This window comes from Hyperolius riggenbachi, chromosome 3, assembly GCF_040937935.1.
Source record: "Hyperolius riggenbachi isolate aHypRig1 chromosome 3, aHypRig1.pri, whole genome shotgun sequence".
Classification (NCBI taxonomy): domain Eukaryota; kingdom Metazoa; phylum Chordata; class Amphibia; order Anura; family Hyperoliidae; genus Hyperolius; species Hyperolius riggenbachi.
The window spans coordinates 346,154,181-346,179,526 of record NC_090648.1 but is presented as its reverse complement, the minus strand read 5'-3'; the positions used below and the strand labels follow the sequence as shown (position 1 = coordinate 346,179,526).

The following is a 25,346-nucleotide window of genomic DNA, read 5'->3' as shown; positions in this document are numbered from 1 at the left end:
GGGGTCAAATCGCGAAACTCCTGGAAAATAAAACTGTCATAAATGCACGCACAGCCAAAACAACGCTCTGCAACGCACCGCAAAATCACCCCAGAATGTCACTAAAAAAATCTGCAAACTGAGCTGGCTTCATATGATATCTGGAGAATGGATATCTTCTGGATTCAACTTCCCTACAGGGTGTGTGGCCCTAGCCCCCACCACACTTCTGGGTCAGACAGTGAATCTCTCATACACACTAATGGTGCCCATACATGGTACAATTTTTTCATTTTTTTGATTACCGGTAGATAATTTCGTTTAATTATTCTGTTAGCTCAAATATGAAGATTTTTCAAACATGTCCGATCAGATTTTTATTTTAAAAAATTAGATAATCGTTCGTTTTTCTTGATAAAAAAAAAAAAAGATTACTTTTGACTTTTATTCGATTTGATCGTTTTGGTTTAATTAACGGGAAAATCAAGTGTATTTATTGTACCGTGTATGAGCACCATAAGAAGGACTGTGATACTCACAAATCGAAATCGTTATCTAAGTTGTTTTATCCTCAATTTACATTCTATTATCTTTCTCCCACTGCAACAAGGTGTGTATTAGCTGCTTCAAATAAGGTATCCACAATAAACTGTAATGATCCGCTCAGCTGGCTGCACAGGCAGACAGCTGTTTGACCATTCCTTATGTCTGAGGGATGCAGGTCTCTGGAAAAGAGATCTGGCTTCATCTTGCAACTTTCAGAGTTGCTTTGCTGAAGGATTTGCATACATGCAAATTGCCCAGCTGTCTCCTTTGAGGGCTGGCAGTATAAAAGCCTTCTGCTCCCACAATGCTTTGCTGGTCATCCATCTTGGTTTGTTGAAACACTCCTAGAGTGTCAGCCGTGCTATTTCTTGTTGAAGTTATCTTAGAGTAATTCTTGGGACTGCACTAGGCAGCTTCCCTAGTGCAGTTAGCCTATTATCTGTTTTGTCTGTATTGCCTCTCTGTTGCGATTGTCCTGTCGCCAACGGTGGTCATCAGGAAATCGTTCTGTCTGTCTGGGGGTGCTAACCAGAGCAGCGCTTGCTACTGGTAGCCTGTTCTGTTCATCTGTCTTGCCTGGATCGCACTAGCCTCTAGCGGTAGCGGCTGTGGATCCTTCTGATCTGCTTTCTTGGAGTATAGCTGGAGCAGCGGTTGCTACCAGCTATCTCATCTGTCTGTCTTGCTTGGATCGCACTAGCCTCTAGCGGTAGCGGCTGTGGATCCTTCTGAACTGCTTTCTTGGAGTATAGCTGGAGCAGCGGTTGCTACCAGCTATCTCATCTGTCTGTCTTGCTTGGATCGCACTAGCCTCTAGCGGTAGCGGCTGTGGATCCTTCTGAACTGCTTTCTTGGAGTATAGCTGGAGCAGTGGTTGCTACCAGCTATCTCATCTGCCTGTCTTGCTTGGATCGCACTAGCCCCTAGCGGTAGCGGCTGTGGATCCTTCTGATCTGCAATCCTGTTTCTGTACCTGGATCGCACTCGCTCTGGTGGAAAAAGCAGTGGATCTTCCCTTTCCTGTTCCTGAACCCGGATCGTACTTGCTCTGGCGGTAAGAGCAGTGGATCTTTCCTAGCCTGTTCCTGAACCCGGATCGCACTCGCTCTGACGGAAAGAGCAGTGGATCTTTCCTTTGTTATTCCTGTTTTCCGTTTGTCTGTCTTGTCTGATACGAACGCTTGCTGTAGGCTCGGTGAGGTAACCGTTAAGCAAGCGCTCACGTCCTCTGTTCCGTGTTTGTCTGTCGGTGGTTAGTTAGGGTGGCGTGCTTGTCTCTGTTGCGCTTAACGTGCGGAGACCGCGCTGTGAACGCGTTCGCTGTTGCGAATGAGTGCGGTGTTCGCGTTTAGTTAGCGTTTGTTGTTTTCGTTATTTTCTCATTGTCGTTTGCTGTGCCTTTGCTCCTCTCGTGTTCTGTTCTGATGTGTCTTGTGTCACTTCTGGCGATCACCTTTCTCGCAATCGCGTTCCTACTTTTGTTTCTGCTGATGTGTGTTCACCGTCGCAGGGTCGCGACTAGATTGGTGAACACACATTCATCCTGTACCTGTGCTCTTTCTCTTTAAGGGCTGTTCAGCCCTGCATTGTCTTGATCTGTACAATCCCCATCTGGCATCTGTGGCCGTGCAGCGGTTGTACTCGTCTGCACTCCACAGCGCCATCTGCCGGTGGGAATTGCCCTCTGCTGGTGCATTGCACCTAGCCTGGGTTCACTTAATTATACGCTTGTGGAAGGTTTTCATTGTGTCAGTGCGCATTTTGTGTGCGCTGACCGTGAAAACGATTCCGCAAACGTTACATAAACAAGCTGTATGTACCATTTTAAGATAACATGACTGAAAACTTTTATCTATTAATGCAAAAGGCTTCAATTCTCCCTGTAAGAGACAAACACTTTGGAAGGAAGCACTGCATGACAAAGCTGATATTCTGCTACTGTAGGAAACTAACTTTCAAGAAAACCACACTCCTCGCTCCTACTTGCAAACACAAGAATTACCCTCACCAAATCATGTGCAACTTCTAAAAAAAAGAGGTCCTAATCGGCTTCCAGGCTAACTTAGCAGTGATCGTGCAAAAGGTAATTAAAGACCCGCAATGAAGATTCCTTATAGTCCTCTGTACTGTAAATAATGTTGCTATTACTTTAGTAAGTCTATATGCACCTTACCAGGGCCAAAACTCTGTTCTCAAAGCTTTAATCAGCAAAACTAGGCAAATTTTCCCCCTCCGGGAGTCCTTGAAGGGCTCGAAAGTGCTTCCAAAGAAGGGCAACTAATCGCAGTATGCAGCTGATACTCTTCGGAAGCACTCGGGGATCCTACCAGTGGCTAGAAAGAGATGAACTCAAAAACATCATTAAGGCAATGATCATAGCAGCACACAAGAAGAGACACTAAGCATGAGATTCATAGCAGGAATCTCGAAATCTGAAAATTTTAACATTAGGCTTTATATTATATGCTGTCATTATTACAAATGTTTAAAATGTCAGCAGAGTTCCCCCTGGACTGTTTTGTTACTTTGCTATTCAGGATGTGAAGTTGGTGACCTAGAGGGCAACAGAGCAGTAGTCATCTGAGGATATGGTTATGTGGACCTTTCATATCTGTAATGCTGGGGGGGGGGCATACTTTCTGACCACCCAGCGCAACAAGGCTAAGTAGCTGGATAATGGAAGAGGCTTCACAGATGGACACAGGAGAAATGAACAAGGGAACAAGATTGCCCAGAGCAACTGCAGCTCTGGGCCGCCTATCAATCTAGATGCTAAGTAATACAATACACAACAGACAAAGTCGGTAACAGGCTTAGGTCATACACGTTAATTCAGATGTCAGTTGTTTTGGAAGGATTAGGCAGATTCGTAGTCGAGAGGCAGGCAAAGGTCGGTACACAATACAATATACAATATTACAATACTGACTGACTAGAGTACATATATATCGTGCTGATGCACAATATATGAAATGTAGCTCTCAAATAACTCACTAGCTAAAGCACAAGTAATGACAATTAACAAGACAGACAACAGACAGACAGACGGAATGCTCAGCCAATCTAGTCGCTGTTTCAGCGACGGCAACGCTCACAATGAGATAGACAAAACTAACAGGTAGGAGCGAAACTAATGGCAACCGCTGCTATAGTTCGTCCTCAAGAACAAGGCAAGAAGGAATACAAATGCATGCAGTACTATGCAACAACATGCATGCAGGAAATCCAGGGCTATCTGGCTGCAGTTCAACTGCAGCAAACCATAGGAGGAATCCTGACAGCATCCTGAACTGCTCTGAACTGCAGTGTGTTTGCAAATGACAATAAGACTCACTGCGAATACGCAACCAAATGCAAGCAGACAAGTCAGAATTTCCCAGTTGCAGCTCTTGCAGCTCCACTGCAAGCGACAGAACATGCTACAGGAGAGATCCTGACAATATCATAGTAGAAAGGAAAGGATGACTGGGTCTCCACCTGGATTTAAGCCACAATGGCTATATTTATTGTACCATAATATACAAAAACACAGGATGTTTCGGCCTGCGGCGAAACGACGTGTTTTTGTATATTATGGTATAATAAATATAGCCATTGTGGCTTAAATCCAGGTGGAGACTCAGTCATCCTTTCCTTTCTACTATGTATTACCACACCTTTGGAGGATCCAGGTGTGGACTGGTCGACTCCCTGCTATGTGAGAATGAGCTGAGGGTCAGTCTTTTCTACTGACTTTTCATATCATATCAGCTTTGGAAAATACAATAGCACACTTTAGACATGACTTTTATTTGTTATAGGAGGTAAGATGTAAGGGTCATTTATATGTCTCGTTTTACATTTCACTATGATGTTTGTATACATTCTGCTGTTATGAAATGTAATAATCTCAAAGGTCACTAATTGTAGTGTATAAAAGATCAAAGAATACAACACTAAATGTTAACTGTGTTTGCATTATGGCACCACTTTTCACAGACAAAAATGTCTAAAGCATTACATTCAATACAGTTCATACAAAGAACGGTAACTCAATCGTAGTGTTATATTAATGTGACTAAAATGTCCTGCTAGTGTAAACAGATTATTGCAGTTACAGTCATTTTGTAATTTAAACAGGGAAATGCCACATACTTGGCTGGTCAAAATTAGTTCATAGTACTCACTATGCTGTCAGTAGCGAGACAGCTCTACTTTGATGGAGACAGCAAACAACCTTATCCATCCTCATCTTACTTTAATTTTTTTTTCAATGTTTATTTCATTTATCTGTCCCTGGCTTGTCTATGCAACTTGTCTGTTTTGGCAGCATTTGGAAAGTGTAAGAACATAGGGCCATATTCTATTGCTGAACACGCCAGCGCTAAGCACTGGCGAGTTCTTAACTTAGGCGATGGGGGCATCGCCTAATCTAATTAAACTTTAGACCCCCCCAGGCGGAAAAGAACTCGCTTGGGCGATATAATCGCCCAGCGAGTTCTTAACACCGAATCCAATTACCCTTATCGTGTCTCCGGGAAGCGATGCTTCCCGGCAGACATGAGCGTTAGCTTAGACCTGCAAAAAGCAGGTCTAAACTAGCTAACGCACGTCGTCGCCGCTGCATCTGGGGGTCTCCTTTAATAAGGAGACCCCCAGAGCTCCCCGTCGGGTCGCCGCACAGTTTAGAAGCCCCCGCGCAGCTCTGCACCAGCACCCCTGCTGGCATACATACCGCCGCAGATCACCCGCTGCCTCTCGCCGCAAAATCCGTCGCGTAATTACAGTGTGTCTAACACTGTATTTACTGTCGGCATAGAAGGAGCCCTGGCAAAGCATCTTTGAATCTGCAGCCTGGGCTCCCCATTGGTCTGCTGTCTAAACCAATAAAATGGCTCAGACAGCGGACCAATGGGGAGCCCAGGCTGCAGATTCAAAGATGCTTTGCCCGGGCTCCTTCTATGCGGACAGTAATTACAGTGTTAGATACACTGTAATTACGCGACGGATTTTGCGGCGAGAGGCGGCGGGTGATCTGCGGCGGTATGTATGCCAGCAGGGGTGCCGGTGCAGAGCTGCGCGGGGGCTTCTAAACTGTGCGGCGACCCGACGGGGAGCTCTGGGGGTCTCCTTATTAAAGGAGACCCCCAGATGCAGCGGCGGAAGATGGCGGCGGGTGAGTGCGCATGTGTGGGGAGTGAGGCCGTGGTGCTGATGGACAGCACCACAGCGTAAACCTCACTGCCCATCGCTCGGTAAAAGGGAGCATCGCTCAGGCTTTCGCCTGAGTAATGCTCCCTAACGATCGGCCATCGCGCGAAGGATATGGGCAATAGGATTTGCCGGTAATCCTCGCGCGATGGCAAGGTGATAAGTAGCTCGCATCTGCAAGCTACTTATCACCTTGAATAGGATATGGCCCATAGAGTCTTCAGCTCCATGGAAAACTTAGATGCCGGAGTGGACAACAAGACATGTTGATATTCCAGCAGGAGAGCAATAAAGAGCAATGCACACTATAGCCCTAAGTCATAAAACATGCAAGCCATTTTCTTCCTCACTAAGCTTCCCCACTGGCCTAGTTTCATTAGATGTGATCATGTGGTATAGGTGACAAGATTGGTGGACACAGGATTAGTGAATAGATGAGTAGGCGTCTTCTCTGACTTCAGAAGAAAAAGAAAGGACAAGAAAATGGAAGCCACTAAGTGCAGTATTTTATGTGATTGTTTTCTGTTTTGATTGGCTACTACTCAAAGGAATTTGTTGCTCTAGTTACAAAACTTATGCATGCCTATGGGAAATATTGCACACAGAAGAGGGGGCAGTGAATAGGAAGAGTGCTATTGCATAAGGATAGGAAGAAACAAGAAAGTTGGCTTAGGGACAGAAAAAGTAGAACATACAGTATATTGGTTCCCTTAAACTGCAGCCCCAGACCAAGAAAAAATTGTTCTCGTGGGGAAAACTCAACGAAGGGTGGGAGAGGGTATTTAGGGGCTCAATTGGATGGATAAATAAATAAATAAAAATAATAGATCTGTTCAGCTGTAAAAGAGTTTAAATTCATATGTGCATAAAACACTAAAAAGGCTAGTGGTAATTGATATTAAAATATATTCATATATATCCATCCATCTGTATATATCAATAAACTACAGGCAATATGATTCCATAAGGACTTGGCCAGCTCTATGTAAAAAGGGAAAAGGAAGCACATTGCAGACAGTGCTAGACTCTAAGGTCTGCGTTTATCTGCCTGTTAAAACCAGCTGGTCACTGATAACGATAAGAACAAGCAAGTAGTGTGCATAATCTCACTGTCTAGCAGCAGGGGGAGCGCTCGTAGGCAGAACGTAATGGAGAGCAAGTCAGTAGAAAAATAATATGTCACTAAGGCCTGGTGCACACCGAGCGGTTTTTGAAGCGATCCGCAAACCGCTTCCGCCTTGGAAAATGCTTGGCTAATGTATTTCAATGGAATGGTGCACACTGGCGGTTTGCGGTTTTAAGCAAACCGCAAACGTGGGTCCTGCAGCATTTTTGCGGTTTGCAGAAGCGTTTATGCCTCAATGTAAAGTATAGGAAAAGCTCAAACCGCTCTGGAAAACGCTAGATCAGAGCTGTTTTCCAGGCATTTTTGTTACAGAAGCTGTTCAGTAACAGCTTTTACTGTAACAATATTTGTAATCTGCTACACAAAAACGTTCCCAAAAACGCTAGCCATGTTTAGAAAACATGCCTAGAATCGCTCTGATATCTGCTCCAAAAACCTACAGCGCTTTGAGGATCTGCTAGTGGTTTTGGTGTGCACTGGGCCTTACCTAACTAAGTAAAAAGATTCAGCAAAGGGAGCCTCTAGTGGGTGGAATCCCGCGCTGGGCTATATAGATTCCAGATGTAATTGATGGCCGCGGTAACTGCATGATGGTGAACAATCTTTGTCTTCAGGTCATTTGAGAGTTGTTTTGAGACCGCATGTTGCTACTCTTCAGAGAAAATTAACAGAGGAGGGAAACTTACAATTGACCCCCTTAAATACTCTTTCTCATAATTGGATTCACATGCGTATGTAGGTCAGGGGTCACTGAGCTTACCAAGCCAATTTGAGTTCCAATAATTTGTTCTAAAGTTTTTGGAATAAATTAAATGACAACAGTGCCCAAATTTATGCACCTGCCTAATTTTATTTAAACAATTATTGCGCACTTTCTGTTAATTCAATAAACTTCAATTCACTTCTCAAATATCACTGTGTGTGTCTCCTATATGATATATTTAACTGACATTTTTTATCGTAACAACCAACGATTATATACAGGAAAATCATGACGATGATTAATAAGGTTGTCTAAACTTTCGCATCCCACTGTAAGTGAACCAATGGGAGGCCTAGTATGAAATTCAAATAGCCAGTGCCGTGGTTTCCAGTCAATATTTGGAAAACCAATTTGAAGAATAGACATGGATAACAGTACTGGATTTTACTAAAGGACTTTACAAACAGGTGTGTCTATTTTTACTTAAAGAGTAACTGTCAGGCTGCAAAAGCTAATTTAAACCTCTATTCTCCTGTGTTAAACAGTTTAGAAGGAAGTCAAAAAGGCAATACTGAAGTTAAAAATCTCTCTTACTGTGATGTGTGCTGACAGCAAGGCTCTGTATTCCCAAGCCCATAAAAAGGACGAGAGGACGCATACAATACAGCAAAGCATTCTGGGGCCCTCCCCTCGGCTGCTAGTGAGAAGTAGGCTCAAGTTACAACAGCATGTCCAGCTAACAGCACTGATAAATCTCCAGGCAGAGTACACTGCAGGAGTCCGCTATTGTTCCTAGTCACATGGCTAATTAATATTCACTGCACAGTACTGTTATTCAGTACGAGCTTTTCTGTGAGTGGAATCATCAGGAAGCAGGCAGGACATGACAACACATTTGGCTTCATAGGAGACAGACAAACATGGAACCTGCCATGAGCTGTCAGGAGCATCATTCTCTGCAAATACTATATAAAAATTATGTGAAGTACAAATGTGGACAGTGAAATGCATATGTAATGTAAGTACAGCCAATATTTAGCTACTGATATATGTGTTTATTTTCTCTGAGACCTTATACCTAACAGCTCCTCTTTAAATAAATTTTGGATGAAGGAGTTTGGTAAGCAAGGTAGAAGAACTGAAGAAAAGGCATTTGAAACAAAGATGGAAATGATGATGGTGGATTATAATAAGATTAAAAAAAAAACAATATTTTTTGATACTGTGTGCATTTGCATAGATTACCGTTTACCAATTTTCCTTGGGTAAAGCTGATACCTAGGGGCATTCTTACTATCAAAGTGGCTTCCAGAGGAACTCCTCCCCATAATATTATATCCACCTCCTTTTTGGGGCACATGGAAGTTGAAAAGAACTCCTTGTCCTTAACCTTATACTGCTATTTTGCAACAATGGTGACTTCCACCTTTCTTTGCAGAACATCCATCCAATGTTAAAACATGGGTGTTGATATTTCCCAGGAGAAGTGAGCCTCAATTAATAATCATCTAGGATATATGCATACAACGGTAAAAAAAAAAAACTCCATCCAGAGACAAGTAAGTTGTCTTTTTAGCTGGGTAGAGCAGGCAAAAACACTCCCTCACTATCTAAAAGTGTCCTGTTGGGATCAGAACTCAACAGTTCAGGGCAGAGTTCTGTACGTAAATACCACTAGTCTCAAGGCTCACGACATGTCTGTTTCTATAGAGAGGGGAGGAGGGACAATGCATATTGCAGAAGCTTTTGGTGGATGGAGTGAGTGGGAAAACAACACGCTTGGAGGCCAGGCGAGTTTTTGAGATCTGGAATGCCAGATTTTTAGGTGACATCATGGGGTTCCTGTACTCACGCTAAATTCTTGCCAAAGGCGGTCCTTATCGGCCGATTTGGCCAAATGTAATCCAGCATGTGTACATAGCTTTAGTGCTCCAGCATGACAGACCACTAACAACCAGCTCATCACTGTGTGGAGGCAACTGTGCATGTTCTAGATTTTCAGGTGCAACAATCACAGAGCAAAAGAAAATGTGAAGTGTAATGGTTAAGGGCTCCGCCTCTGACACTGGAGACCAGGGTTCGAATCTCGGCTCTGCCTGTTCAGAAAGTCAGCACTTATTCAGTAGGAGACCTTGGGCAAGTCTCCCTAACACTGCTACTACTGCCTACCGCTTTGAGTCCGCCAGGAGAAAAGCGCGATATAAATGTTCTGTGTTTGTTTCATTCAGGAGGGGTGTGGAGAACGCAGCCGAGTGTTGTACACCAGTGTTTCTCAACATTTTATTGGTATGTCCCCTTTTTGAAAGCCTGTTTTCACAAAGTACCCCTTGGCATGGTAAAGATTACCAGTATCTCAAGTAGCCTTTGGTACTTGCTAACTGCTTCTAAACTATTTCCAAGCATTTACTTTTTGTCTAGGTTAACAGTGGGCAATGTGTTACCTGTAACAGCAGGAACGCAATGCAACAGATCAAGAAAGCCTCGTTGCATGTTATCTGTGCATTGTGTTGCATATAATGAAGCATATAGTCAATGAAAAGTATGCTTCACTGTTACTGTTAACATGCATGCGCGTTAGGATGCCACACACCGTTGCACCACAAACCACCCACCGTGCACGTTGCATAAGTGGTGCAATGCAGTGCAGCAAAGTGGTCCATTATGCCGCAGCACAACACACTACTGTGAACATAGCCTTAATAAGCTAAAATACTAATTGGTGATGTTTTTATATACGATTTATCATTTTCTAGAACTCTAAATTTGTTATATCACGCTTGACTACCCCTTGAAACCATCAGAACATCGACAAACCTTCTGAAGTGTAATGTTGAAGGCTATGGTTTAGGAACCATGCAGCAATGCAGAATAATGAGAGTAGAAAATGGCTACAGGTAGAATTACTAGCTATAAATGTGTATAACAATTTTAACATATCCAGGTGATTACAGAAACTAAACTCACAACACAAAAGAATGAGATTTACATTTTTTTTTTATCATTTAGTATTTATATAACACCAACATCTAACACAATGCTGTGCAGAGTATATAGTCTTGTCACTGTCCCTCCGAGGGGCTCACAGTCTAATCCCTACCATAGACATACTTTATTTTTATTTTTTTTAGAATAAGTTTAGACCAAGGACAGAAAGAAATATTCTCTCCTTACGTGTACAATGTTTCTGGAATGTGCTGCGCTATCACGCTAAATGTCAAGAATCTTTCATTCCCATTGGCTAAAAGTGATTACTTGCTGATTACTGATTGGTTCAATGACTGCCATAACTCATCTTCGATTTGTTTGCAAGGATTACGGCTTGCTAGAGAACGAAGTATACACGTGCCAGCAAGGGCCCGGGCTGTAGTGGAAACTGAACTTCAGCACCATCTTGCCGGAGCCCACACACAATTAAAGATCAAGGCGTTGATCCGCCGCAAAATGGCCCCAGCTACAGTGATAGAGGAACAGCCCAGCCGCATCCTCTTTCAGATCGAGCATGTATGTCAATGTGATAAGGGGAAGTTTATCCGGCGACATATCTGCTACTGGCAGAGATAAGGAGAATGAAGCGTATGCAAAAATTCCGCAGCTTTGAGCCCTATGTGGATAATTTCTATACCAACGTCTCTGTCTGCTATTACCAGCCAGAGTCCGTGTTACATTACAGAGCGCCTAAGGAGCTGTCAGCTTGGAAAAGGGATGGGCGGAAGTGACGTGAAGAAGCAGGAAGTAGTGAGGGCTTGTAGTACGAGCTGATGATGGCGCTTGTGTACAGTGTCTGGGTTCTCCAGTCTCTTCTCCTGTGTCTATTCGCCCCTAGCAGGGTCTGCAGCGACCTGACGGATGGGAATAGCGAGCACATGAAGCGGGAACACTCGCTCATTAAACCTTACCAAGGTGAGAGATGGTGCTGAGGCTGGACTTATTACAGAAGAACTTCACTTCAGCAGCAGGAGCAATGAAATAATACATACTGAGATCTCCTGGCTTTAAAAATATTACATGAGGATGTATGTTTTATGTCATCAGATTCATAAATTATAAAAATCTGTGGCCATGTGACCATAGTGCTCTACAGTGGACTACTAAGAAAACTTATCACCTAGACAGCCTGAGACACTCCCCCTTCCACTCACCACTGCAGGAGGAGCATCAGCATTATACGGATTATAAAGATGCTGCCTTCAACTAAACCGCAAACTTTAGTTCTTGGGTCCACAGGAACTTGAACTTTGTAGCGGGTCCAAGCAATAAGGGGAGCTTTTAATTCGCTAGCAATCGGCAGCTTTAAAATGTTATTAGCCCTCTGCAAAGATCTGCTTCAGGTCCCACAAATTCTGGTCCCCTGCAACCAAAATTTACTATTATGTGAAATTTAGTGATTTGTCACAAGAGGTGACGTACCTATTTTTGTACAGGAGTTGGAATCAGTATGGCTGAACCAGGACTGGTCAGGGTTAACCAGATTTGGAAAGCTAATACTTTACTATTTTATTAATTTCTCAGGAGCTTTTTTTGATACTTACATCTGATACCCTTGACAAATTTGGCAGACTCCTGTTCAAATTCTATTTACCTCCCCGGCGAGATCCAACAATCTTTGGAAAGCCGAAGGACTTGGCTTTTGTTTGGACCAGGTCCATGAGTTGTTCCGATGCACTTGTTCCCAAGTTGGGTGGTGTTAAAGGAGGGGTGTTCTCTGCACCTGGCAGCAGTGTCCACTCCTGCCCACTGACACCCCAGAAGTGCCCTTAGCTACACAGTTGCAGAGTCAGAGCTGCTCCCTATGTCTAGAAGCACAGGCTTAGTAGCAGCACACGTAGATGAGCTAGGCGCCGTGCACCATCACTGCATGGGGCACAGTGGTGGCCAATGAGACCCGAGCAACACCAATTTCTTCACCTCAGTTTCTGAAGAGTCCCATGGCAATGGTACCTCAAGCAAAATACAATTGCCAGGTTCCAAAGAATATCAATTTAAGCCTTTCATAAGTTTAAAGGACAGCTGTAGGCTGTATTTGGAGGCTGCCATATTTATTTTCTTTTAAGCAATACCAGTTGCCTGGTAGTCCTGCTGATCTATTTGGCTGCAATAGTGTCTGAATCACACCAGAAACAAGCATGCAGCTAATCGTGTCAGATCTGACAATGTCAGAAACACCTGGTCGGCTGCACGCTTGTTCAGTGTCTATGACTAAAAGTATTGAGGCAGAGGATCAGCACGGTAGCCAGCAGGGCTGTGGAGTCGGTCCAAAAATTCTCCGACTCCTCAGTTTAGGATTCCACGACTCCTCGACTCTGACTCCTCTAATTTGCATATTACAATTTTGTTGATTAAAAGTATGTAACGTGAAATTCGTCTCTTAACTGCCAACGCTTAGGAATTTTACAAGACAACTGAAGTGAGAAGGATATGTAGACTACTATATTTATTCCCTTTAGACTAAAACTAGTCCTTGGTAAGAGTACTTGTAAAAGGTACAAACCGGAACAAAGAACATCTATCAGGCCCTAGGCAATGTAACTGTGGGTGCATCTAAGAATGATGTGAAGGTGCTCTGCAGGGGAACCAGGAGATTCTTCCTCTATTACACATTATTCATGCACAATCTGAACATGGATCAGGCCCTAGGCAAAGGAACTGTGGGTACATGTAAGAGTGATGTGCAGGTGGTCTGCAGGGGAATGAGGAGATTCTTCCTCTATTACACATTCGTCATGTACAATCTGAACCAGGATTATGGGTGATAGACAACACCTCTCTGTTCAATGTGCACAACATTCTCAGTGGATTCCCTGCAGCTCTGTGGGGAGTGCATATGTAGAGTATAGTACTACTGTGTAACAAAGTAAACCTGAGACAGACGAAATTAAAGTTTTATACATACTTGGGGCTTCCTTCAGCCCCCTTCAGGCTAATCAGTCCCTCATTGTCCTCCTCCACCACCTGCATCTTCTGCTATTAGTCCAGGTACTTGAGCCAGTCTGGCATAGTGTGCATGCACACACTCCGCCGCCGGAAGCGTACTACACCTGCGCAGCACTATTGCGCAGGTGCAGAATGTTCCTGGCTGTGGGAGCGGCACGTGGCTGGACTGCGCTGACTGGCTGAATTACCAGGACTCATAGCAGAAGATCCAGTTGGTGGAGGAGGACAGCGAGGGACTGATTGGCCTGAAGGGGGCTGGAGGAAGCCCCAGGTATGTATAAAAAAAAAAACTTTACTTTTCATCCGTCTCAGGTACCCTTTAATTTGTAGTCACCAAACCAAATTTTAACAACATATCAAATTATTTGATTTCATGAGCAAAGGGAGTGCATACATTTGCATAAATCAGCATCAATGCAGAATTATTTCCATCTCGTTGACCATCTCTATTAGTGACACAGCTACACATCAGGCTTTATTCTTACAGCATATATGTTATTTAGTATATATAAGAGATTCCTGTGTACATATCATATATACAGTCACAATCAGACGTATATCTGACTTTAAAAATACAGGGACTGCGTTATTGAAGCAGCACAAGTAACTAATTTTGATTGGTTTATTTCATTTTTGTAGACTGAGCACAGCTATTACTGTATATATACATTATTTTTAATGACTATTATATGAGAAATAGAACATTTTATCATATTTTCTATTTTAATTACAGTTACAAATTCATTAGAAGTCGGTGCATTCTTTCCGACTCCAGGCACCCAAAATTGCTCCGACTCCACTACTCCGACTCCAACTCCACAGCCCTGGTAGCCAGGCAGCTGGTATTGCTTAAAAGCCAATAAACATATACATCTCACTACAGTTGCCGTTTAAGTTTACAGTGTGCGCATATTATAGCACAAACCCATTACTTACCTTTTTTTTGGGTGGGGAGGGGGCTGCTCCATAGCCTCCCTTCTGTATGTGCTCCATCATCTTCTCCATCCAGAATCGGAGGTTTGGAGCAGTGGGAGCGAGTACCAATTAGGTTACCCAAGCAGCCCTTTTTGTCTGATTACATATTATTATTATTTTTTTTTTGTAGGCGTGGGTTCTAGTTCAATGCCGCTATGGGATTTTCAAGGCAGTACCATGCTGACCAGTCAGTACGTCCGTTTGACTCCTGATGAACGGAGTAAAGAGGGCTCAATCTGGAACCGAGTAGTAAGTTGTGGTGTTAATATCTGTGTGATATCTCTGTGACACAAGTACTAATAAGTTGTTCTTTTTAGCCTTGTTTTCTGAAAGATTGGGAGGTGCATGTCCATTTTCGGATACATGGTATAGGGAAGAAGACCCTTCATGGAGATGGTTTTGGTCTATGGTATGCAAGGGATCGCCTAGAGCCAGGTACACCAACAGCTTTACTTTTAAGTGGTTTAATTAATAAACGCAACATTGATTTACAGTTTTTTTTCTTTACATTTTTAAGGCCCGGTATTCGGAAACCAAGACAAATTTCATGGTCTGGCACTTTTTGTAGATACCTACCCAAATGATGAGACTACTGAGGTAGGTGATTCTGCTTGTATGTGACTTGAAGCAAACAATGTACACAATACCCATAAGATACTGGAACATGCTCTTATTTCTGCACCATCCATGGCCTTGCTGAATACCGAGTAGTTTACCAAGCACTCATCGCCCCACTCTGGTTCACATTCTGTGAGGGTATCGTTACACAGCCTTGACCCCAATGTGAACCTACCTAGGCTTAGTGATAGGCATCCAGGCATCATCTAGCATATGAATGCCAGCTGCTACCTCTATACTTTTTAAAGACCACAACTGCATGATTGCCTACTTAGCATGTAATCCCCTCACCTTCTCATCTCACTGCCTTGTCTGCCTGATACCCAACGAGTATCTAATCCCTTTACCCACGTAATGCCCAACCAACTGCTAACCCCTAATGTTTTTCTCAAACCACTCATGTAGTCCTACTACCTGCTTAGCGTTCACCTAGTGTACAATCCATTGTGATGCTTTCCTTCATTTATGTAATTTCTTTATCTACATGAGGCAGCCCATAATGCAAACCCACTCCATTTTTCTGGAACACCAAGACTGCAGTTAAAGAATCACTGCATTTTTAAACTTACCTGCAGTTATTCAATTTCCCACATATGCATTCGATAGCAACCTGCATTTCCTACTTCAGATTTGCTGATCATTTTAAATTTCCACCGTAAGCGATAGTTGCTTGGGATTTCATGTAAAGCACTGCACGCTAATCTTGGTTTGCGGTACTGCTGGCCACAGATGACAAAGGTATGGAATCATGGTTACTAACTCCCAATGTCATATCAAGAAATGCAAGAACTTCCAGATGAGTAGAGGTTTCATATCAATGTTACGTATCCTACTTAATAACATGCCTGGTGTCTGCCTCCAGGCGCGTGTGTACTGCTGCACAGCACAGGGCCACAAAGCATACATGCAGGGAGGATGTAAGCTGGTCACTGCTGGTTGTGTGGGTACATCTGCTCAGGGCTGTGGAAGTGTGTGCACTGCAGCGCCCGTTATCTAAACTTATATAAACAAAGACATTTTGTTCTATCTATCTAGAACAATGTCTTTTTTTTTTTTTTTTTTAACTGTGCCAGGAGTTCTTCGTATGCTTTTTAACTTACATTATTAAACAAATGTAACCCATGACATGAAATTAAGCACTTTAACATGTTCTATATCAGCCTTTTTATCCCAGATCAAGCCTTTAAAACATACTTGTGAGAAAAAAAATTGTTAGAAATGTACCTCCATAGAAGGAAACCTCTGGATAATTGAGGCTTCCCTCATCTTGCTTGACCCATCGATCAATCGCTGGGACTCTCTGAACGTATTTGACAAGGGCTTGTCGAATATGTTCCTGTGGCTACACTGCCGTCCGTGTACCTGCTCAGTAGCATGGAGGAGAAAGCCTTGCACGAGTGGCTTTGTGCTACTATACGGGTCCTGGTTAGCATATTTGAGGGAGGGGGATTTATTTTGTAAGAGGCATGGTTTTTACGAGTGGGTCTGGTGGTATCTGTAATGTTTTTATTTTGCTACAGTGGCATAAGCACACGATTTATATTTGTGTCCTATTCTATTTGCAGCGGGTATTTCCCTATATCTCTGCTATGGTGAACAATGGCTCTTTGGAGTATGATCACAGTAAGGATGGACGAACAGCTGAACTAGCAGGCTGTACAGCTGATCTCCGCAATGTAAACCATGACACGTTTTTAGCCATACGCTATTCTCGTGGCCGTCTTACGGTAAGGCAGTGAGGATGACTTTCCTGCATGTTTCAATATATGCTTTAACCACTTCAGCCTAACTAGACGAGTATACACGTCCAGTGTAATTGTGAAGAGTGCACCACCAGTTTGGTACTAAATGAGGCACATGTGGTATAATTTTATCCAGGAGGAGTTGTAGAATACATTTTGGTGTGTTTTAAAGCTTGGACCCACATCACATGAGAAATGGGTAGGGACAAACTCAATTCAACATAAAAATTAATTTTCAAAATGTATACTCAAACTTGGGAAAGTATTAGTATAGCTGCACAAGACACATGGGGTAACATTTTAACTTTGATAAGTAGTAGAATCGATTTTAGGGTTAAGGGCTATGTCTTGTGTATTCTTTTTAGTAACAAACTGAATCAAAAGCAATAACAATTTTGTATATTCTGTACCAAAACCAAGACTTGTAAAATAAAAACAAAGTGAAAGGATATAAAAGAAAATTATATTGTTACCGTAGGTACTTGGCTTTTTAAATATGTATGCCATGAGGGTATATTACTGTTATTTTTGCAAATAAGGTTTTGTAATCATCGATAGAGTACAATGAGAAAGCAAAAAACACAAAACAGAAAAAAGACACCTTTATTTCCAAATACAATATTGTCACCATAAATAGTACTAGGTAGGAACATAATCTGAATGTTGTAATAACCAGGATGGGTAAGCAAATACAATTTGTGGGTTTAACTTCTAGTTAGAGCTGTTTATTGTAAAGCTATAATGGATATTAACCATTTCAGCCCCCGGGTATTTTTCACCTTATGCATCCGAGCAATTTTCACCTTCCATTAATTCGCCAATAACTTTATCACTAATTATCACAATGAATTGATCTATATCTTGTTTTTTCCGACACCAGTTAGGCTTTCTTTGGGTGGTACATAAATGCATTTTAACAGGAATATTAAGAAAAAAATTGAAAAATTCATTCTCAGTTTTTGGCCATTATAGCTTTAAAATAATACATGCTACCATAATTAAAACCCATGTATTTTATTTAGCCTTTTGTCCTGGTTATTACACCATTTAAATTATGTCCCTATCACAATGTATAGTGCCAATATTTTATTTGGAAATAAAGGTGCATTTCTTTTCAGTTTTGCGTCATCAGTATTTACAAGCTTGTAATTTAAAAAATGCATATTGAAAAAGTTCAGACCCTTAAGTAACTTTTCTTTTTTTTTTTTTTTTTTTTTTTTTTTTTCATTAAAAATGTTATTTGGGTAATCTTTGGTGTGGGAGGTAAACCGTTAATTTTAAATGTAATAATGTGAGTTTATTTTATAAAAAAAAGTATGTAGATGTAGTTCTACTTTTTTTTTTTTTTGTTTTTTTTTTTTTTTGTTTAAGCACTGGAAGCAAGTGCTCGCCCTTAGGGAGAATATAGAGGACTGCGGCATCTGACAAGAAGCCATCGGTTTTTCTGCCGGGGACTTAGATCAATGAATGGGAACGACTTAGATCAATGAAAGGGAACTATGTTCCCATTCATTGATCTCCGGGCTAATGGGGGGAGCGGCACGGGCAGGAGCACGCAGAAGCACAGCAGCAGTTGCCTGGACGTGACAATCACGTCCATGTGGCTTAAAGAGACTCTGAAGCCACGTAAAAACCAGCTTTTTACTTTTATTTATGTTAGACATGTTTGCCCCTGTTAAAATGCCGCTATCCCGCGGCAGAACGAGGATTTTTTTTTTACCCCCCAAATCCCCTGTGCAAAATCCACAACTTTCTTGGTCGTGGATTTTGCTGCCCAGGGAGGCATAACTTTCGGCTGTAGCTCTGCCTCCATGCGCATCAATCAGCGTGTATCTTCGCCTCTCCTCCGCCCCTCTCAGTGAAGGAGGACTGAGAGGGGCAGGGAGAGGTGGCGATCCGCGCTGATAGATGCGTGTAGAGGCAGAGCTGCAGCCAAAAGCTCTGCCTCTCACGGAAGCACTCCCCGCAATGTGCCCCAGGGGATTTGGGGGGTAAAAAAAAACTTGTTCTGCCGCGGAATAGCAGCGTTTTAACGGGGAAACATGCCTAACATAAATAAAAGGTAAAAAGGCGTTTTTAAATTGGCTTCAGACTCTCTTTAAATGATTAATGGAGAAATAGTGTGTTTTCCATTTTTCCCCCCTAGTTTTCCCTTTAAAATGCATAGAAAATAAGGTAATTACTAAAAAAAAAATTACTCACTAGACGCCAAATTTGTCCTGAAAAAAACAATACATAGATCATTTAGGTGTGACAAGTAGTAATAAAGTTATTGGCAAATGAATGGGAACAGCGCTGATATGTGAAAATTGCTCTCGTCCTGAAGTGGTTAAAAAAAAACCCATATAGCTTGAATGTAATCTATCGGTAGCTTCAGTTGGAACTTTTATAATGCTTTGTCACTTTTACTATACTGAAGAGCAGTAATGTTCTTCTATGTGTGAAATAAATGGTAATTTTATTCAGTGCCCCTTCACATATATTTTGCACTCACACGTGCACTTGCAGGACACCTGAAGTGGGAGGGATATGGAGGCTGCCATATTTATTACCTTTTGAACATTGTAGTTTGCCTGGCTGTCCTGCTGGTTCTCTATCTCTAATACGTTTAGCCATACATCCTGGATAACCATGCAGATCAGATGTTTCTGACTGAAGCTTGACTGGATTTGCCGCATGCTTGTTTCAGGTGGGTGAGTCACACTACTGATGCTTGAAAGTTCAGCAAGACTGCCAGGCACCTGGTATTGTTTAAAGAGAATCTGTATTGTTAAAATCGCACAAAAGTAAACATACCAATGCGTTAGGGGACATCTCCTATTACCCTCTGTCACAATTTTGCCGCTCCTCGCCGCATTAAAAGTGGTTAAAAACAGTTTTAAAAAGTTTGTTTATAAACAAACAAAATGGCCACCAAAACAGGAAGTAGGTTAATGTACAGTATGTCCCCACATAGAAAATACATCCATACACAAGCAGGCTGTATACACCCTTCCTTTTGAATCTCAAGAGATCATTTGTGTGTTTCTTTCCCCCTTCTGCTCTCATGCACTGAAGTTTCAGGCTGCTCTTTTCTTCCTGCAAACAGCTTTGCCTTTGTCTGTAATTACTCAGTATGTGAAAGCCCAGCCAGCTCAGAGGAAGATTTATCCAGCTTGTAAAAGATAAGAGAGAAGCTGCTCTAATCTAAATAATACACAGGCAGTGGGCAGAGAGGGGCCTGGAAGGGTGAGTTCATAGCAGAACCACAACACTGAAGAACTTGGCAGCCTTCCAGACACAGGCCGACAAGTCTGACAGGGGAAAGATACATTGATTTATTACAGAGACTGTGATAGTAGAAAGTGCTGCAGTGAGCTAGAACACATTAGAATAGCTTTTGGAACTTGTAGGATGATAAAAAACAGGATGCAATTTTTGTTACGGAGTCTCTTTAAAAAGGAATTTAATATGGCAGCCTCCATATGCCTCTCACTTCAGGTGTCCTTAAACACTGTGCATATGTCTCTGTTGTGGAGGCATTGCAGGTGCAGTGTAAAGTATGCCATTGTGTTCATGAATGACAATAAAGGCCTCAATTCACTGAGCTTATCTCCTGTCTTTAATAACGTTTCTCTAGTTATCACCATGGCGATAAGGCATGTACTATTCAGGAAACATTTTACCTCAGGCAAACCTAAAGTTAACTCTTCTGTCTTTAAGTTAACTCTTCAATCCTTAAAATAACTCCAGAGTTAAAGACAGGCTGATAATTAACTGCATGTGAAAATAACCACAGATGAGGTAATTTAACTACAGAGGAGGTAAATTAAGGAATGAAGAGATAAGATAACTCTCACTGTGTGGAGGTAAGTTTTCTCTTGCCTTATCTCCAGCATGATCTTAGTGAATTGAGGCCAATGCGTTCTACTGTCTGAAAAAATGTGTATTGCTGCATTGTCGTACCACTGCAACAGAAATGTGTGGGCTTATGCTGCATGTCTGTTGTGCATCAGTTGTCTGCTGCATTAACCTCCTTGCCGGTTTTCCCGACCTGAGCTCGGGGTAGAAAAAAGCAGCTGCTATCGGTGATCCCGAGCTCAGGTCGGGGTAGGCATTGCAGAGCTGTACCTGCAGTTGTGGAGTCCCGCGCGCGATCTCGCTGCACAGCGGGACTCCAGCCTCTCTCCCCGGCAGTGTGGGGTCTTTCCCTGGCCGCCGGGATCCCCCATGTCCCCGCTATTCTTCCGGGGACCCGGCAGCCAGTTGGAGCAGCGCAGCCGTGGTGGTGGCAGCAGAGCGGTGGTGGCAGCGTGACGTCATCGGGGGCGGGGCTAACATTGAAAACAAACTTCTCTATATTAGAGAAATATAGAGAAGTTCGTTTATATGTATATTAGCGCCATCTTGTGGGCAAAGAGAAAACTGCAGCCCAGGAGCCCAGGAAGGTAATTTTTTTTTTTATTTTGCTGCAGATCTCCCTGCCAGAATGATTTTTTTTCAGGTTTTAGGGTCTGAAAGAGTGAAAAAAAATTGCACCGCTTTTAGACCCTAAAATCTGGAAAGAATCAGACCGCCAAGGAGGTTAAAACATAAGGAAATACATACTGTGCAAGGACTTTAAATTCTGAAAGCAAACTAGTCAATGTAACATGGAATTCCTGTGCCATCTGTTCATGTGCTTTAGTACTGCTGTGCTCTCCAGAAAATGATTAATTCATATTAAAAGACAACTAAAGTGAGAGGTATATGGAAGCTGACTTATTTCCTTTTAAGCTATACCCGTTACCTGGCTATCCTGCTGATCCTCTGCCTCTAATACTTTTAACCACAGACGCTGAACATGCATATGCAGATCAGGAGTTTCTGAAATTGTCAGATCTGATAAGATTAGTTGCATGCTTGTTTCTAGTGTTATTCAGACACTACTGCAGCCAAACAGATCAACAGTGCTGCCAGGCAACTGGTAGATCAATATGGAATGGAAAATAAATATTTTTTAGGTGAGCCTACACCAGAAATATGCCTTGATTGGTGCAAACTGAGTTATGCCTCTTTTTTTTTTTTTTTTTTTTTTTTTTTTTTTTTTTGTTATTACCCCTTTTGTCACCTCTTGGGTCCCCTGCACGGTCTGTGTTTTTTTACTTTGCACGTATTACTGAAGTACTACTTGTACCCTCATGACAGCCCTATGACACCCCTCATGACAGCCCACTGGCCAACACTTCAGAAAGAGCGATAATCTCTCACCAGTACAGGGAGGAGGCGGGAAGGTCAGGTGATATATGCTCACAGGGAGAGACTGGCTGCTGCCCTCTGTTTTTTGTTTTGTTTTTTTGAATTTCCCACAAGTAAAAATGTCCACCCTTAGTTTGTTTACACAGTTGTTAAAATGAAAACACACACAATTGCCATAGTGGTTCTTATGCTTGCTTTTTCTATATTTTTAATATTTCTGAATTTCACACAGGTCATGACAGATATTGAAGGCAGAAATGAATGGAAGAACTGTTTTGATATTTCTGGAGTCAGATTGCCAACCGGATACTATTTTGGAGCATCTGCTGCTACTGGGGACTTATCAGGTTGGGCAGATTGTTCATTTTAACCAAAAGACATGTCATCCATACAGTATTAAGCAGAATACTCATTTAAGATATTCTTGTTTTGTAACAGATAATCACGATATTATCTCCATTAAAGTTTACCAGCTCATGGTTGAACATTCACCAGATGATGAGAATATTGACTGGACTAAAATAGAGCCCAGTGTCAGCTTACTGAAGTCTCCCAAAGGTGAGCGAGTGATGTGGACTATTTATCGACCAATTAAAATCCAGAATCGTGAAAATCTGCTATTTGATGTCATTTAGTATGTTGATAAACCTACTATACTCAGGCTAGGTGCACACATAACATAGCGTGAAAGGCTGCGTTTTATGTCATGTTTTAGGTTAATGTGTGTGTGTTTTTACTACATTTGCGGTTTTGTTTTTTTAAGTCCACCAGGAGAAAAGTGCAATATAAATGTTCTGTGTCTTGTCTATTTGCTTCCTGCAATGGTTTCATATAGAAACGCAGGTGACCAGTGTCTTTTAGCATGAAATAATGAACATAATTGTACATTTTGAACTCTGTTTCAGATAATGTTGATGATCCAACAGGGAACTTTCGCAGCGGCCCTCTGACAGGCTGGAAAGTGTTCCTCTTACTTCTCGCTGCTCTCCTGGGCATTATAGTCTGCGCTGTAGTTGGAGCTGTAGTCTTTCAGAAACGACAAGAAAGAAACAAGAGGTTTTACTAGCTGGACAAAGTCTGGGCAAATGAACCCATTCTGAAATGTGAACTCTTCCAGAACATGGATTGTACAACTACTTTTGTGCGTTAAGGAGAAGATAATTTAAATGGTATTTTGGTATGTTTCATTTACAGGGACTTGCATACTATAAGGATATGGGTGGAGACGCAACAATCATTTTTGAAGATTGCAGATGATTTTTTTTCTTTGGGGGATAAAAATATGTTTTGATTTGATTTATTTTTTTACTATGAATGCCTAACTTAGCAGAGCATGCTTTGGAGAGTTTGGGGCAGAGAGGTGGCTTTGTATAGTTGTTTTGAAATTGCCATACTTACAAAGCCTGCTCTTGGTGTATCTTGCAATGAGTTCTTCAATGTCGAACCATAATCTCCTGTAGCCTTTTGGCAGCTCGATCCTGTGGATTAAAATGGCTGCCTTGCACAGAACAGTGTCAATTACAGTATGCGACCACATCTCTCTGGTCTCCCAAGGTCTTTAGTTTGGTCACTCAATCTACTGTGTGTCTTCCTGACATTCATTGTTTACAGAAATGCGAGCTTGGGAAAGAAGGATGTTTGCCTTGGTCTGCACTACATATTGGATCCCTTGAGTGTGATTGTATACCACAGGTTTTTCTTTTTTTGTTTTTCTTTTAATTTTTAATAAAACTGCACAGGAGGGGTTTCCTCTGACCATGTAAGCATATTTGGCTTTGTCTAAAGGGACTACCCATTAAAAAAAAATAAAATCTTTGCTGTGTTTTTACTTTTCCTGGATAATATTAGGAAGTTGTCTTGTCATGGACATCATTACATATGAAAATAATCATTAAAGTCCAAAACCCACAAAACTCAAACTGTACAAAATTGCATCAAATTACTTCCTTCTTCACAACAGGATATGTGTATTTGCATGATGCCACGCCCATATTCACATCACGCGTGAATATGAGCATGACGTCATGTAAATACGCATATCCTGTAGTGTAGGAAGAAGTTAAATCAGTGTATTTTTGTACAGTTTGAATCATTACCTTTGAAGTCTGATTGAAATCCTCCAAAGGACCGGCACCACACGTTCAGTATTAAAGCTCAATTACTTTTATTAAAGCGTGTACAAAGTGACGACAACGACAGCACGCTGTTTCTGCCTCATTGGCCTCTCTCAAGTTGCCAAACAGTCAATATGAGACAAAGTGCGTGACCGCATATACTGTATATCAAAAAAACCACACACCCACACCCAGACTAATGGGGGAATAAAGAGGACCTCTGGTATTTTATTTTTGGGTGTGGTTTTTGATATATATGTGGTTGTGTCATGCACTTTGTCTCATATTGACTGTTTGGCAACTTAAAGGACTTACGAGCCCAAATCACAAAAAAAGGTCTGTACCTGCATGAATTTTGAAGGCACGGAGGACGCCTTCCGCACCCCCCGTGCCGTAACACTGGGTCCCCGCTGCTTATTCTCCCCCTGGCCGGATCTCGACCCCCACAGCCCGGGTCGGGCTCTCCTGCCTCCTCAAATATGGCCGCCAGAGGAGGCCGTGGCTGCGCAGCTCTAGGGCCTCCCTCCCCGATCCGCGCTACAGGCTATCTGCTGTAGCATGGATCGGGGAGTGGCCCTAGAGCTGCGTAGCCGCACTCGCATCTGTTCGGACAGCGCAGCCGCGGCCTCCTCCGGCGGCCATATTTGAGGAGGCAGGAGAGCCCGACCCTGGCTGTGGGGTCAGGATCCGGCCGGGGGGAGAATAAGCAGCGGGGACCCGGCGGAACTGCCCGGAGGGCGTGGATGGCGTCCTCCGTACCTTCAAAATTCATGCAGGTACAGACTTTTTTTTTTTTTTTTTTGTGATTTGGGCTCGTAAGTCCTTTAAAAAAAGGCCAATGAGGCCGAAACACTTCATTTTGCACGTGCTTTATTAACAGTAATTGAGCTTTAATACTGAACGTGTGGTGCTGGTCCTTTGGAGGATTTCATGTGTTGGTGACTCCTTGGTACAGAGGTGACTACCTGGGCACACCTTTTTATTTGCACCTTTGGGTGCTCCTGGACTCTTTGCTTCTATACGTTTGAAGTCTGATTTTAAGAAAAGAGATGCAGTCTTGGATTACTGTGTCAGGGCCTATTTCTGCTGCTTAGTAATCCACAGCGGTTTCCTGCAAGCGATTCGAGCAGGGATCGCTGCCTATTCCAATAGCTTTGCAGTTAAATTACATGCTGCTGCGTTTTGAACGGCATGCTGCATTTTAC

The 25,346-nt window shown here is 42.4% G+C and overlaps 2 protein-coding genes across 2 annotated transcripts in view; one reads left to right on the top strand and one right to left on the bottom strand.

The window, feature by feature from the left end:
• Positions 1 to 11,235, bottom strand: part of LOC137563926 (keratin, type II cytoskeletal I-like) — a 50,612-nt gene extending 39,377 nt beyond the window's left edge. Inside the window, exon 1 of the mRNA XM_068277034.1 lies at positions 10,716 to 11,235. The gene's annotated coding sequence lies outside the window, so the exon portion shown is untranslated. The remainder of the gene's footprint in view (positions 1 to 10,715) is intronic.
• LMAN2 (lectin, mannose binding 2) lies at positions 11,139 to 23,842 on the top strand. Its single transcript, XM_068277032.1, has 8 exons — positions 11,139 to 11,444; positions 14,581 to 14,699; positions 14,768 to 14,885; positions 14,968 to 15,047; positions 16,634 to 16,795; positions 22,260 to 22,374; positions 22,466 to 22,585; positions 22,933 to 23,842. The coding sequence occupies exons 1-8, from the start codon at positions 11,303 to 11,305 to the stop codon at positions 23,091 to 23,093; spliced, it is 1,017 nt and encodes a 338-aa protein (XP_068133133.1). The 5' UTR covers positions 11,139 to 11,302; the 3' UTR covers positions 23,094 to 23,842.
• The last annotated feature ends 1,504 nt before the right edge of the window (positions 23,843 to 25,346 follow it).

Excerpts from the sequence above, each read along its gene's own strand:
- LMAN2 (XM_068277032.1), top strand. The coding sequence starts at position 11,303 with ATGATGGCGCTTGTGTACAGTGTCTGGGTTCTCCAGTCTCTTCTCCTG. Across the intron at positions 16,796-22,259 it reads ATTCTCGTGGCCGTCTTACG|GTCATGACAGATATTGAAGG; the intron begins GTAAGGCAGTGA and ends AATTTCACACAG. Across the intron at positions 22,375-22,465 it reads TGCTACTGGGGACTTATCAG|ATAATCACGATATTATCTCC; the intron begins GTTGGGCAGATT and ends GTTTTGTAACAG.